Genomic DNA, 12,851 nt, shown 5'->3' with positions numbered 1-12,851 from the left:
TGGATTACACAAAAACTAGAGTATTACAGCATGTAAAAGTTTAATGCAAGCTATTACTATGAAGAAAAAATCTTAACCTTTACTCTCTAGTTGGTTTTTTTTCTTTTTTTCTTTTTTTTAGGTTCTCTTTTGAAAATTTGTAGGGATAGAGAAAAAAAAAATATATTCACTGGTAAAACTTTAGAACCAGCCACAACTGCCCTCAAAGTATGGCACTGCCAAGAGTTTAACTAATTCCTTTGACAGAAAACCATAAAAACTGGAAAAATTGTAAATAATAATAATAAATAATAATAATAATAATATTCAAATGCACTGGAAAATGAACAGAGAGATAAAATTTTGAGAAGAGTATCAGATTACTTTATGTTTGTGGCTTTCTTGCCTGGAGTTGCTCTTTAACCACTGCCGGCTCTCCTAGCACCCACTCAGACTGATAAATTTCCAGTTACTCTGATTTGAACTTTGAAGTGAAGTTTTGGAGACAAAAGAGATGCAGAAGTACTAAGATAATAGAATCTAAGTATAAACTGTCTGAATACCCTCATCACTAAACAATGCATTTGCAAAGTAAATACCAGAAAACCTGAGAAAAGGTAGGGAGAAACAAGAAGTGGGTGTACCCTTGAAAGACATAACTGCTTCTTACTATGATTTGCAAGTGTGTTGTGCCTTTGGTTGAGTGCATTGCCTGAACTATGTGTAAGATGGCACAGAGCTCAAATGACAGAAAGTAATATTCTTACTGGCTTGAGGTGTCACAAGGTAGAACTGAGAACTGGCAAAGCATTTAGAAATTTTGAGAGACTGCTAGAAACAAAAAGACCAGAGAAAGGATAAACCTTAAAATTTGACTATAAAATCTGTTCACATTCTTTGCTGAGCATAAGAAGGTCTGTGGTCAACAGAGACCATCAGAGTCAGGCCAAAAAGAGAGCCGCTGGATGCTGAAAAACTAAGCAAAGACATTAGTCGCTGCATATAGTAGATATGACACTTTCACAATTTGAACCCAGGGAATTTAACTGCTTAATAGAATAACAACAACAAAAATCCTGAGAAAAACAAAACAGATTTCAAAGCACTGCAACATAATATATACGGTGTTAAGTTTTTAGCTAAAACTTACATACCAAAAAATGGGGGCATGCAATCCATATTCAAGATAAAAAGCAGTTAATGGGCACTTAAAGTGAGCCCAGATAATAGATTTAGCAAACAGACTTAAAAGCAGCTATTATAAATTCTAAGAAATGAAGGTAAGCATAATATTAGTGAATAAAGGATCCCCAAAGAAAAATGGAAACTGTATTTTTAAAAAAAAGAAAAAGAAATTCAAAAGTTAAAAAGTACGGTAACTGAGGGGCGCCTGGGTGGCTCGGTGGGTTAAAGCCTCTGCCTTCGGCTCAGGTCATGATCCCGGAGTCCTGGGATCGAGCTCCACATCGGGCTCTCTGCTCAGCAGGGAGCCTGCTTCCCCTCTCTCTCTCTCTCTCTGCCTGCCTCTCTGCCTACTTAGGATCTCTGTCAAATAAATAAAATCTTTAAAAAAAAAAAAAAAAGTACCGTAACTGAAATGAAAATTTTACTAAGTGGTTTAACAGAAATTGAGATAGTAGAGAAATGATTCAAGTTGAAGACAGATCAATAGAAATTACTCAGTTTGAAGAACAGAGAGAGAAAAGACTGGAAAAAATGCATAGTGTCTCAGTATAAAACAATATCAAACAGTTCAACATGGAGTTGTGAGTCCTAAAGAGTGAGAAAGAGGCAAAAAAGTATTTAAAGAAATAATGGCCGGAAATTTCCCAAATTTGGTGGAAAATGTTAATTTACAGATCAAAAAAGCCTAAAGAACCCCGAGTTCTTTACAAAACTACGCCGAGTTCATATGGTCGAATTGATAAAAGAGGAAGACAAAAAGTTTTAAAAGCAGCAAGAGAAGGAATATACATACAGGGAAATGTACATACAGGGAAACCATGCAAGCTAATGGTTATTTAACAATGTTGCAAGGTACAAAATAAACGTACAGAGATAAGCTGTATTTCTTTATACTGGTAATTAGATACAATATCAACTGCAATGCCATACCAATTACAATCATTGTAAAAATGAAAGGTATAAGTCTAACAAAACACATACAGGACTTACATGCTGCAAACTTTATGAAAGAAACCAAGTATCTAAATAGTTGTAACAAGCTTATCAATTGGAAGGCTCAAAATAGGGGAGATATTGATTCTCTCTACATTGACGCACAGGTTTCACATATGTCCCAACAAGATTTTTTGTAGATCTACACAAAATTATCCTAATATATAGAAAGACAAAAGTACTAGAATAGCTAAAACAATTTTGAAAAAGAATAAAATGGAAAGACTCAGTCTGATTTCAAAACTTACTATATTGCTGTACTAATCAAAACTATGTGATATTGGCAAAGGTATAGACATATCAATGGAACAGAGTAGAAAATTCAGACCAACACAAGTATGCCCAACTAATTTTTTACAAAGATACAAGAGAACTTCAGTGAAGATAAGGTAACTTTTTGAACAAATGATGCTGGAGCAATTTGACATCCGTAGATTTTTTTTTTTTTTTTAATGAATCTCAATATAAAGCTCTCATCTCAGACAAAAATTAAGTCAAACTATAAAACTCTACAACTTAGGGAGAAAAAATGTAGGAAATCATAGGAAGGATCTAGGGGTAGGCAGTGTTCTTAGACTTGACACCAAAAGCGTACTTTATAAAAGGAAAAATTAATAAGTTGGATTTCATCCAAACTAAAAAATTCCGCTCTGGGAAAGACATTGCTCAGAGGATGAAAAGACTAATTACAGACTGGGAGAAAAATTTGCAAACCATATATCTGGGAGGGGGTGGGGGACTGCTAAAATATGTAAACTTTCAAAACAGAATTTAAAAACATAAAAGTCCAATTAAAAAATGAGCCTGGCTGGCTCAGCCAGTTAAGCATCTGCCTTCAGCTCAGGTCCTGATCCCAGGGTCCTGGGATGGAGTCCCGCATTGGGCGCCTTAGTGGGGAGCCTGCTTCTCCCCCTGCCTGCCGCTCCCCCACTTATGCTCGCTGTTTTTCGCTCTCTCTGTGTGTGTCAAATAAATAAAATCTAAAAAAAAAAAAAATTGGCAAAAGACATGCAGATATTTCATTGTAGAGCATATACAGATGGCAATTTAGTACATGAAAAGATGTCTTAACATCATAAGGCATTAGAGAAATGCAATTAAAACCACAAGATAACCATGTATTAGAACAGCGAAAATAAATTAGTGACACCAAATTCTAGTAAGGATGCAGAGACACTGGATCACTCATACACTGCTGGTTAAAATGTCGTGATAGTAATTCTGGATCACATTTAGCCATTTCTTTAAAAACTAAACATGCAACTACCACACAGCCCAGTGAATTGCATTTCTGGGCATTTATCCCAAAGAAATGAAGACTTACGTTCACACAAAACTTGTATGCTGATGTGTATAGCAGTGTTATTCATAGTAGCCAAAAATGGAAATAAGCTAGATATCCTTTAATGAATGAATAGTTAAACGAAGTGTGGCACATCCATACCACAGAATACTACTAAGGAACCAGAAGGAATGAACTATCAGTAAAACAGCCTGGGTGACTCTCCAGAAAATTAGGCTGAATGAAAAAAGCCAATCCACAAAGGTATATACTATCTGATTCTATTTGTGTAACATTTTTGAAATGACAAAATGGAAATGGAAAACAAATTTTTGGTTGCTGGGTAATTAAAGAGGAGTTGGAGGTGAGAGGAGGGAAGTGGGCTATACAAAGGCAACATGAAGGATTCTTGTAGTGATGGAAATGTTCTGTATCTTGACTCTTATCAGTGTCAGTACCCTGGGTGTGATACTGTACTATAAATTTGCAAGATGTTTCCATTGGGAAAAGCTGGGTGAAGGGTAATTGAGATCTATTTTTTTATAACCACATGCGAATCTACAATTATCTCAAAATGTTTAATTAAAAAAAGATTGCTGAATTCCCTTCTTTCTGGTTTCCATCAGAAAACCGCAGAATGGCATATTTAAACCACAGTAGACCTTTTGCAACTTCTTGACTTGAAATCTACCCCTACACCTCAGCTGGGTGCATGTGTTTTTCCAGACTATGGGTTTTTTAATGGCGTTCAGCTAGTAATGAAGAGATAATTTCTTGATCTGGACTACCCTTGTTATAAAGAAGCAATAGGGGTGATGCTCACAGTGGAGTTGGTGATGATAGTGACAAAAGTTCAGTATAAAACTTAGTAACTTCGCTAGTATACTGTTTTTTTTTTCCTTTTTTACCACATCTCAGGAAGTTTGATATTGTTACTATTTCTTTTGAAAATATATACTTATTGTTCATCTGCAACTAACTTGATAAGAGCAAACCTGATTTATAGCTAAGTGATAAAAAGTGAAAGTAAGTTGTTTAAAACAAGGTCATGCTTGCTGTGTGCAGACAACCTTCACTTCTTCTTGTGGTTATTCCTCTCTCTCTGCCTGTTATGGAGCCATGATAACATGTCAGTCACCTTTAGAAAGTCAGCCATTTCCACTCCACAGTTGTTGTGTTTGTTGTACCAAGACATGAAAACTGAGGATAATAGAAATGGCTCTCTGTGTGTCCTCTCTCTCCAAGGCCTGTCCTTTATTCCAGCATGCTAAACTGAAGTGAACTTTTAAATGAGTGAGACAGAACCTCTTCCCTCTTCATATACTTGCTCCAGCTTTTCCACCAATGAAAATGAGAAAACTAAGGGTTAGGAGTCTTGCCAAGTCAAAAATCTCCCTAGGTCTGAGCCTCTTCTTGGTTGCTAATTACATCTTCCAATAATGCTGAGTTACAGTGAACATATGTAATTAAAGAAGAGCTAAAGCTTGGAGCTATACTTTATTCACTCTGTATTCAGGCAGAGGTCATTTAGGGGAGGAAACAGTTAAGTCAGCATGGCCCAATACACCTAATGTTCTTCTTCTTAATATTGTTTTAACCAGTGGCTTAAAGAATTAGTCCGTAGAGGGGCGCCTGGGTGGCTCAGTGATTTAAGCTTCTGTCTTCAGCTCAGGTCATGGTCTCAGGGTCCTGGGATCGAGCCCCGCATTGGGCTCTCTGCTCAGCAGGGAGTCTGCTTCCCCCTCTCTCTACCTGCCTCTCTGCCTACTTATGATCTCTGTCAAATAAATAAATAAAATCTTAAAAAAAAAAAATTAGTCCATAGAAATACTGTTTGGTACCACTGGTACCATTTTGTGTTGGTTCCAACTGTAAATATTAATGCCGTTTCTTTCTCCTTACCACTTTTGTCTCTTGTCACCCAAAAATCTCCATCTTCTTTTCAACTTTTCTTTAGTCCTACTACTCTATCTCTGTTACACCTAACCTGGTTTATTTTAAACTGGAAGGACTTGGCCCGTTATACCCTTCAAGTAACTGTTATGTACAAGTGATCTTCCTTTTCCTTGCAAGGACCCTGTTCTTAACACCATTGTGGTAGGCTGGAACATGCCAGCATCTGCTGCTGAGGCGGTGAGTTCTCCATAGAACTGAGAGGACAAGAGGAAGGAATAGTAGTACATTTCTTCTTGACTTATTCAGTAGTTGGGGGGGGGATTAGAGTTAGAGAATGATGTTTTAGAAGAGGGTAGGTTTATGTGATCTTGCTGGGGTTTTTTTGTTGTTGTTGTCCTTTGGTCTGCTTTTGAAAAGGAAGGAAAACTTTTTTAGTTCCTATCCTGAATCTGGTCCTTTAGGTGTGTTGACTATTTTGTCCTTAAATGATAACAGTAATAATTATTAATATATGTGTAGTGCCTTGTAGTTGATAACAAGAACTCTTATATATGATTTCAGTAATCTTCACACCTACCAGAGATGAATAAATAGAAACTCTGAAGTCTCACAGCTTCTCAGTTAGAACCAGTCTCCACATTTACTGTCTTCTCCAAACTCTGTGCTCCTTTGCCTAGGCCACATTGCTTCTTGGGAGTGTATAGTTGCCCTTCGGTTGTAAACAGTAGAAAAGCGAGACTCCAGAGTTTGCATTCTTTCCTGAACAGCTCAGCAAAGGATAGGGACACTTATGAGACTAGAAGGTGGATGAGAACAGACCATGAGGCTCCAAGCTCCCTTGCTGAGGTTTTATCTTTTCTTTCATTTCAGGATGGCAATGACACGGAGAACTATGTTCCAGAAGGGGGAGGTGCATAACAAACCATCGGGATTCTGGGGAATGATAAAAAGTGTTACCACTTCAGCACCAGGAAGTGAAAGTATCCTTTATCACTCTGTTTGATTCTTTTTCTCAACTCTGAACCAAAGGCCAGAAGAAAAAAGTAGTATTGGGATGGTCTCTCCTACAGTACTTGACTACATCAGAGTCCAGCTGGCCAGGGCTAGGCTTAGGAAATACGGAGTCATCTTTCCAACACCTCTAAAAGATCATAATACCATTGTCTTTGAGCTGAAGTCCTAAAAGTCACTCTTTCCATTTTACAGATGAAAAAACAGACCCAGAGAGGTTAACTCACACTGTGGTTTGTGGCAGAGACAGGACCTCCTCTTAGTTCTTTCCACTACACTCTTCTATTTCCCGGGTCTGAACAAGCAGCATAAAACACAGTGGCTTCCTAAAATGGATGGCTTGTATATGTATGGGATGGTAAGGGCCTATTTCTAAAGCAGTCAGTATTTCTTTTTTTTTTTTTAAGATCTTATTCATTTGACAGAGAGATCAGAAGTAGGCAGAGCAGCAGGCAGAGAGAGAGGGGGAAGCAGGCTCCCCGCTGAGCAGAGAGCCCAATGCAGGGCTCAATCCCAGGACTTTAAGATCATGACCTGAGCCGAAGGCAGAGGCTTAACCCACTGAGCCACCCAGGTGCCCCGCAGTAAGTATTTCTAAACAAATTTTAAGCAGCGCTGTATCTTCAGTGACTTTAGGTTTAAAGAATTAGGGATATTGGGTTAAAGATCGTTCTTGGCCCAGCTGGTTGCAGTGTTAAACTGACACCCAAATTGAGAAACAAAATCTCTTTGTGGCTACCAGGCTATTAAGTCAAAACTGGGGCACCTGGAGGAGATAGCGTATTCCTGCTTCCTTCCCCTGCCTGTGGAAGTACAAATTCCCTTTTGCTTCAACTCTAGGAAAAGGATGTAATCGGTTCTTGCTATAAATTGTGGCATATCTTTCTGGTGTCAAAAGTAGGTAAGATTTAGAGCAAAGAAAGGCAGGGTGACATGACCATGAGAGAGGAAAGAAAGGATTACATTGAATTCATTTAATCTAGAAACATTTATTTCACATCTCCCATTTCCAGGCAGAGTCCTAAGGGATAAAATGATGAACAGAGTATACTCTTTTTTCTCAAGAAGCTGACTGTCTAATTACAGGAGAGGCAGACATGGAACTAGTTAAAACCTGTTGTTTGACTGCCTGAACCATGAGAATAGCAGCCTTCCTTATTGAGGAAGGAGCAGAAGGACACTCAGTAATTTGAGTACTACAGGCATACCCCAGAGATGTTACAGTTTTGGTTCCAGAACATCACAAAAAGTGGCTATCACATTGAAGGGAGTCCGATGGATACTTTGGTTTCCCAGCACATATAGAACTTATATTTATGCTGTATCCTATTGAGTGTGTAAGAGCATTCTTTTTTAAAAAGTGTATAAAAAAGGCTAACCATCATCTGAACTTCCAGTGAGTGGTAATTACTGATCACAAATCCCCATTAAAAAATATAATAATAATAATAATAATGATAGTAATGATGATGAAAAAGTTTGAAATAACGTGAGAATTACCAAAATGTGACACAGAGACATAAATGGCACCACTAGACTTGCCCAACACAGGATTGCCACAACCTCCAATTTGTTTAAAAAAAAAAAAAAAAAAAAAAAAAAAAATCTACGGAGTACAACAGAATGAGGTATCCCTATAGTGAGAAAAATCAGAGTAGGGAGGATTTGGATCAAAGTGAATCTTCCAGCTTGGGTTGTCTTCACTATTTTTGTTACTTAAAAGTCCATAAAAGCCAAATTTTAGGTTTAAACTGTCTTTATGACAGTAAGTCAACTCAGCAAAAGTATCAGGATTATTTCACTTCTCTGAGGCCCTGTCTCCTAAATGGAGAAACTAGTAGGACCTCAGTAAGTTCTTGGAAAGCAGCATAGTGTAATGGAAAGAACAGGCCTTGGAGGAGAACAGATATGACTTTGCATCCACACCTGTTAGCTGCATGACTTTGAGCAAGTTACTGGACTCTCTGAGCTTTGCTTTCCTTATCTGCAAAATGGGTAATAATACCTATCTCATGAGACTGTTAGGAGTATAATAGAAGATAATGTCTATAAAGAACTAAAAAGTCATATTTGTAAATCCCAGCCTGTATTGGAACTCAGTAGTATTAGTTCCCTTTCCTAATGTTACATTTATTCAGATAATTTAGGGGAAAATTATATTGTATTATAGGTGTTTTACTGTGTAACTATTTGAGATTTCAAAATTATATTTGACTTTAACTGATCAAAGAAAAGCAACAGTGAGCAAAGCCATCTGTCTGAGCCACTTGAACTAGTGAGAAACTGAGTGGTAGTTGTTTGATAATGGAGAAGCTTTTACATACCTGTGTTACACCCCCCCACCAGCCAGGTTTTTTTTCCTGTGTTGGAGGTTGGGAAAATTGCTCTAAAGGAGTACTGTTGTCCATGAAGCAGGAAATTGAATATATAGGCAGTTCCTAAGATCTACTGTAGGAAAAACCAAAAGCATATGCTTTCTTCATTACTATTTCTTGAAACTTCTATGTGTTTTAAGCCTTGATGCCCATTTTGTGCCAGATCTTACTCTTATTCAACAGGAAGTGGATGCTTTGGAAGAACTAAGCAGGCAGCTTTTTCTGGAAACAGCTGATCTATATGCTACCAAGGTACAAGGCAAGGAAACAAAAGTATGATTTTTACCAGAAGAAAGAACAAGACTAAATAGCTTTTTAGTGTCCTCTATGGTCAAGCAGTGTGAGAGTGACCTCATAGCTCCATTATCAGCCATGAAGCATTAGGAGTCTGTATCCTTTTTGACATTGCTCCAACCCCAGCAAAATTCGTACTGGAACACTCAATGATAGAAATTAGTAGGATAATCAAGAGGTTTTTCAACTTCAGAAAGTGGCACACACCACTTCCTACTGATTCAGGGTCAAGATGGTAGCTCCTCTGATTGCGTTTTATTTCTTATAAATTAGTGATATTTTAAGAGCAATGCCATGATCTAGCTGTGTTTTAAAAGATCCAGATTAAGGGGCACCTGGGTGGCTCAGTTAGTTGAGTGTCCAACTCTTGATTTTGGCTCAGGTCATGATCTCAATGTCTTGAGATTCATCCCTGCATCAGGCTCTGCACTGGGTGTAGAGCCTGCTTAAGATTCTCTCTATCCCTCTGCCCCTCCACCCCCCACCAGCCAGGTTTTTTTCTCTCTCTTAAAAAAAAAAAAAAGGAAAGGATCCAGATCAAGAAGTGACCTAACTATAAGAAATAGCTTTCCCATTTATATCTAAAATGCAATATAACTTAAATATGCAAAATCCATTAGTTAAGTTCATTCAGACTATTTTTATCCTTTTCAAGGATCACTTCATAGGAATAGCCATATAGGATAGAGATTAACATAGGCTTTGAAGACAGACCTGAGCATAAATTCCTCTACTCACTAGCTGTGTGACCTTGGGCAAGTTATCGAACCCCTGTAAGCCTTAGTTTTCTCATGTGTACAATTAAGATAATAGAACATATCACAGCTGCTATAAAAATTAAAGTAGATAATGTATGTAAGGTGTTTTTCCCAACTTCAGGCTTAAAGTTAGCATTCAATAAATGTTGCCTACTAGTATTATTTTAAGATTAATATCATGTGTGGATTTTTCACTCCGGCAAAACAGTAATTTCATAGAAGCAGGAATGTTTTGGTTGAGTATTAGTTTACATTTTGCTGAGACTAACAGTGTTTTATTGTTTGTTTTCCCTCAGGAGAGAATAGAATATTCCAAAACTTTCAAAGGGAAATACTTTAATTTTCTGGGTTACTTTTTCTCTATTTACTGTGTTTGGAAAATTTTCATGGTAAGTATATTAGTTTTGGCTGTTAGGGTTGAGGTTATTTTCCCTGCTAATGACAGAGAGAAAAGTGAGTTTGACTGAGGCACTAAACTAAATTCCAAATCCAATCAAGTCAACACAGAATGCTGTCTTTCACATCCTTGAGCCTGACTCCTCCCCCTCTCTTTTTTAGGTTACCTAGACATTGCATTTTTCTTCATTTAGAAATCATTAATAAGATATAGTTTATAAACTATATGAAGGGAATACAGAAGTTTCTTATTTTACACTCTGTTTTCCGTATTACCCTTGAGTATATCTATGTGACACAATCCCTACCTTCAGCTCAGAACAGAACTTAACTCTCCTGTTTAGTAATCTGTATATACCTTAAAAAGTTCAATCTAAGTTCTTCAAGTAAAACATTTATATTTCTGGAAATACATTTTAGGTGCTTATAGCTCTCATTCGTTTGTGGCTCTCTCTTAATGCTCTATTCTTTATGTTCATTTTATGTACATTCTTCTTATGACTCATCTGTAGATATTCATGGGTTTCAGTGTGATTACAGAAAAGACTAATTGGACTTTCTGGTTCTGTGACTCTCCAGGGGCTGTGTTTGCATAAAGAAGAGCTTTATCAGCTTGTTAATTTTGGCCACTATAGATGAATGAAAGATTCTGGATTTTAATAGATCTAACATTATAATAAATTGATGTCAATACCTATTCAGAGAACAATTTTTAAATCTTAATTCATACAGTGGGAGAAGATAAATGAAGATAGTATGTTCAGTTAGCTAAGCTACTAAAAAGTTTTTCCTGAGTTGTAGACTTCAGGGGAGTATATCCTTTTTTAACAGCTTTATTGATGTTTAATAAACTGCACATATTTTAACAGTATAGTTGGGTAAGTTTTGACAGATGTGTACACCTGTTGCAACAACTGTCACCACCCTTAAGATAGTGACCATATCCATCCATCACTTCCAAAAAGTTTCTTGTGTCCCCTTATAATGTCTCTTGCATTCATCCCCAGTCAACCACCAATCTGCTTTCATTATACATTAGTTTATATTTTCTAGAACTTTATATAAATGAAATCTTAGAGTAGATACCCTTTTTCTGACAACTTCTACTCAGCAGAATTATCTTATGTTTCATTCATGTTATCGTGCGATCAGTAGTTTATTCCTTCTCATGGCTGAGTAGTATTCTGTTGTATGATTATACCACATTTTGTTTATCTTTTCACCTGCTGATGGGTATTTGTTTCTAGTTTGGCAATATTACAAGTAAAGCTGCTTATGAACATTTGTATACAGGTTTCTATGTGGACATGTGCTGTCTTTCCTCTTAGGAGAAAACACTTCGGTATAGCATGGCTAGGTCATGTGGCAGATGGATGTTGAACCTTTGAAGAAATGGATAAACTTTTCCAAAGGAGGTTGTACCATTTTACATCCCCACCTGCATTGTCTGAGAGTTTCATTTACTCCACATCCTTGCTCACATTTTGTAGTCAGTATTTTAAATTTTAGACATTCTGGTAGATGTAAGCTGATACTGATTGCTTAATTTGCATTTCCCTAATGCCTAATGGTGCTAAACAACTTTTCATGTGCTGATTTGCCACCTGTATATTTTGGAGGGAGGAGGAAGATAGAGCTATTCAGATTTGTTGCCCAGTTTTTAAACTAGGATTTCTTGTTATTGGGTCTTGCAAGGTTTTCACTATATTCTGGAAACCCTTTATCAAATATGTGATTTTCAAATATTCTCTCCCAGTCACTACTTAGCTTGTCATTCTGTGTTGTACCTAAGAAATCTTGGCTAACCCAAGGTCACCAAGATTTTTTCTTTTACTCTATAAATTTTATAGTTTGAGATTTTTACATTTCAGCACATGATCCATCTGTAGTTAATTTCCTCAGACAGTGTTGGAATGTGGATACAAGTTCATTTTTTTCATATAGATATCCACTTGTTCTGGCACCATTTGCTGAAAAGATTATCCTTTCTCATTCAGTTGTCTTTGCAATTTTGTCAAAACCTAATTGCCCACATATGGGTGGGTTTGTATCTGTACTCTGTTCTTTCCTACTGTTATGTATGTCTGCCTTTATTTATGCAAATACCACTCTGTCTTGAAATAAGTCTTTTTTTTTTAAGATTTTATTTATTTATTTGACTTATTTATTTATTGAACACAAGAAAATTCTTTTAGGCAGAGAGGCAGGCAGGGAGAGAGGGGGAAGCAGGCTCCCTGCCAAGCAGAGAGCCCGATGTGGGGCTCGATCCCAGAACCCTGGGATCATGACCTGAGCCGAAGACAGAGGCTTTAACCCACTGAGCCACCCAGGCACCCCGAAATAAGTCTTGAAATCAAATCATTTAAGTACTCTTTCTTCTTATTTAAACTTGTTTTGGCTATTCTGTGTCTTTGCTTTTCCATATGAATTTTAGAAGCTGCTTTTTAATGCTGCTGAATACAAAATACTTGCTGAAATACGTATTAGAATGTCAAATCTTCAGATCAGTTTGAAGAGACGTGACATCTTAATATTGAGTCTTGCATTTGATGAGCACAGTGTAACTCTTCATTTATGTACATCTTCTTTATTTTCACTCAACAATATTTAGGTTTTAGTGTATAGATCTTTTATATCTTTCATTAGATTTATCTTAAGTATTTAATATTTTTGATGCTATTA

General features: G+C 36.9%; 1 protein-coding gene across 2 annotated transcripts in view; it reads left to right on the top strand.

Moving 5' to 3' along the window:
- LOC111162009 (G protein-coupled receptor 89A) overlaps positions 1–12,851 on the top strand; it is a 56,896-nt gene that overhangs the window by 29,999 nt on the left and 14,046 nt on the right. The window contains exons 8-10 of one of the 2 annotated variants that reach the window (XM_022526144.1): positions 6,206–6,315; positions 8,885–8,973; positions 10,070–10,162. In XM_022526144.1, the coding sequence (XP_022381852.1) occupies positions 6,206–6,315; positions 8,885–8,973; positions 10,070–10,162 (292 nt within the window). Of the gene's footprint in view, positions 1–6,205; positions 6,316–8,884; positions 8,995–10,069; positions 10,163–12,851 lie in introns of both variants that reach the window. The other variant, XM_022526142.1, reaches the window with a different exon arrangement.

This window comes from Enhydra lutris, unplaced genomic scaffold, assembly GCF_002288905.1.
Source record: "Enhydra lutris kenyoni isolate GAN:26980312 unplaced genomic scaffold, ASM228890v2 scaffoldscaffold88, whole genome shotgun sequence".
Classification (NCBI taxonomy): Eukaryota; Metazoa; Chordata; class Mammalia; order Carnivora; family Mustelidae; genus Enhydra; species Enhydra lutris.
This window is presented reverse-complemented; position numbering and strand designations above follow the sequence as displayed.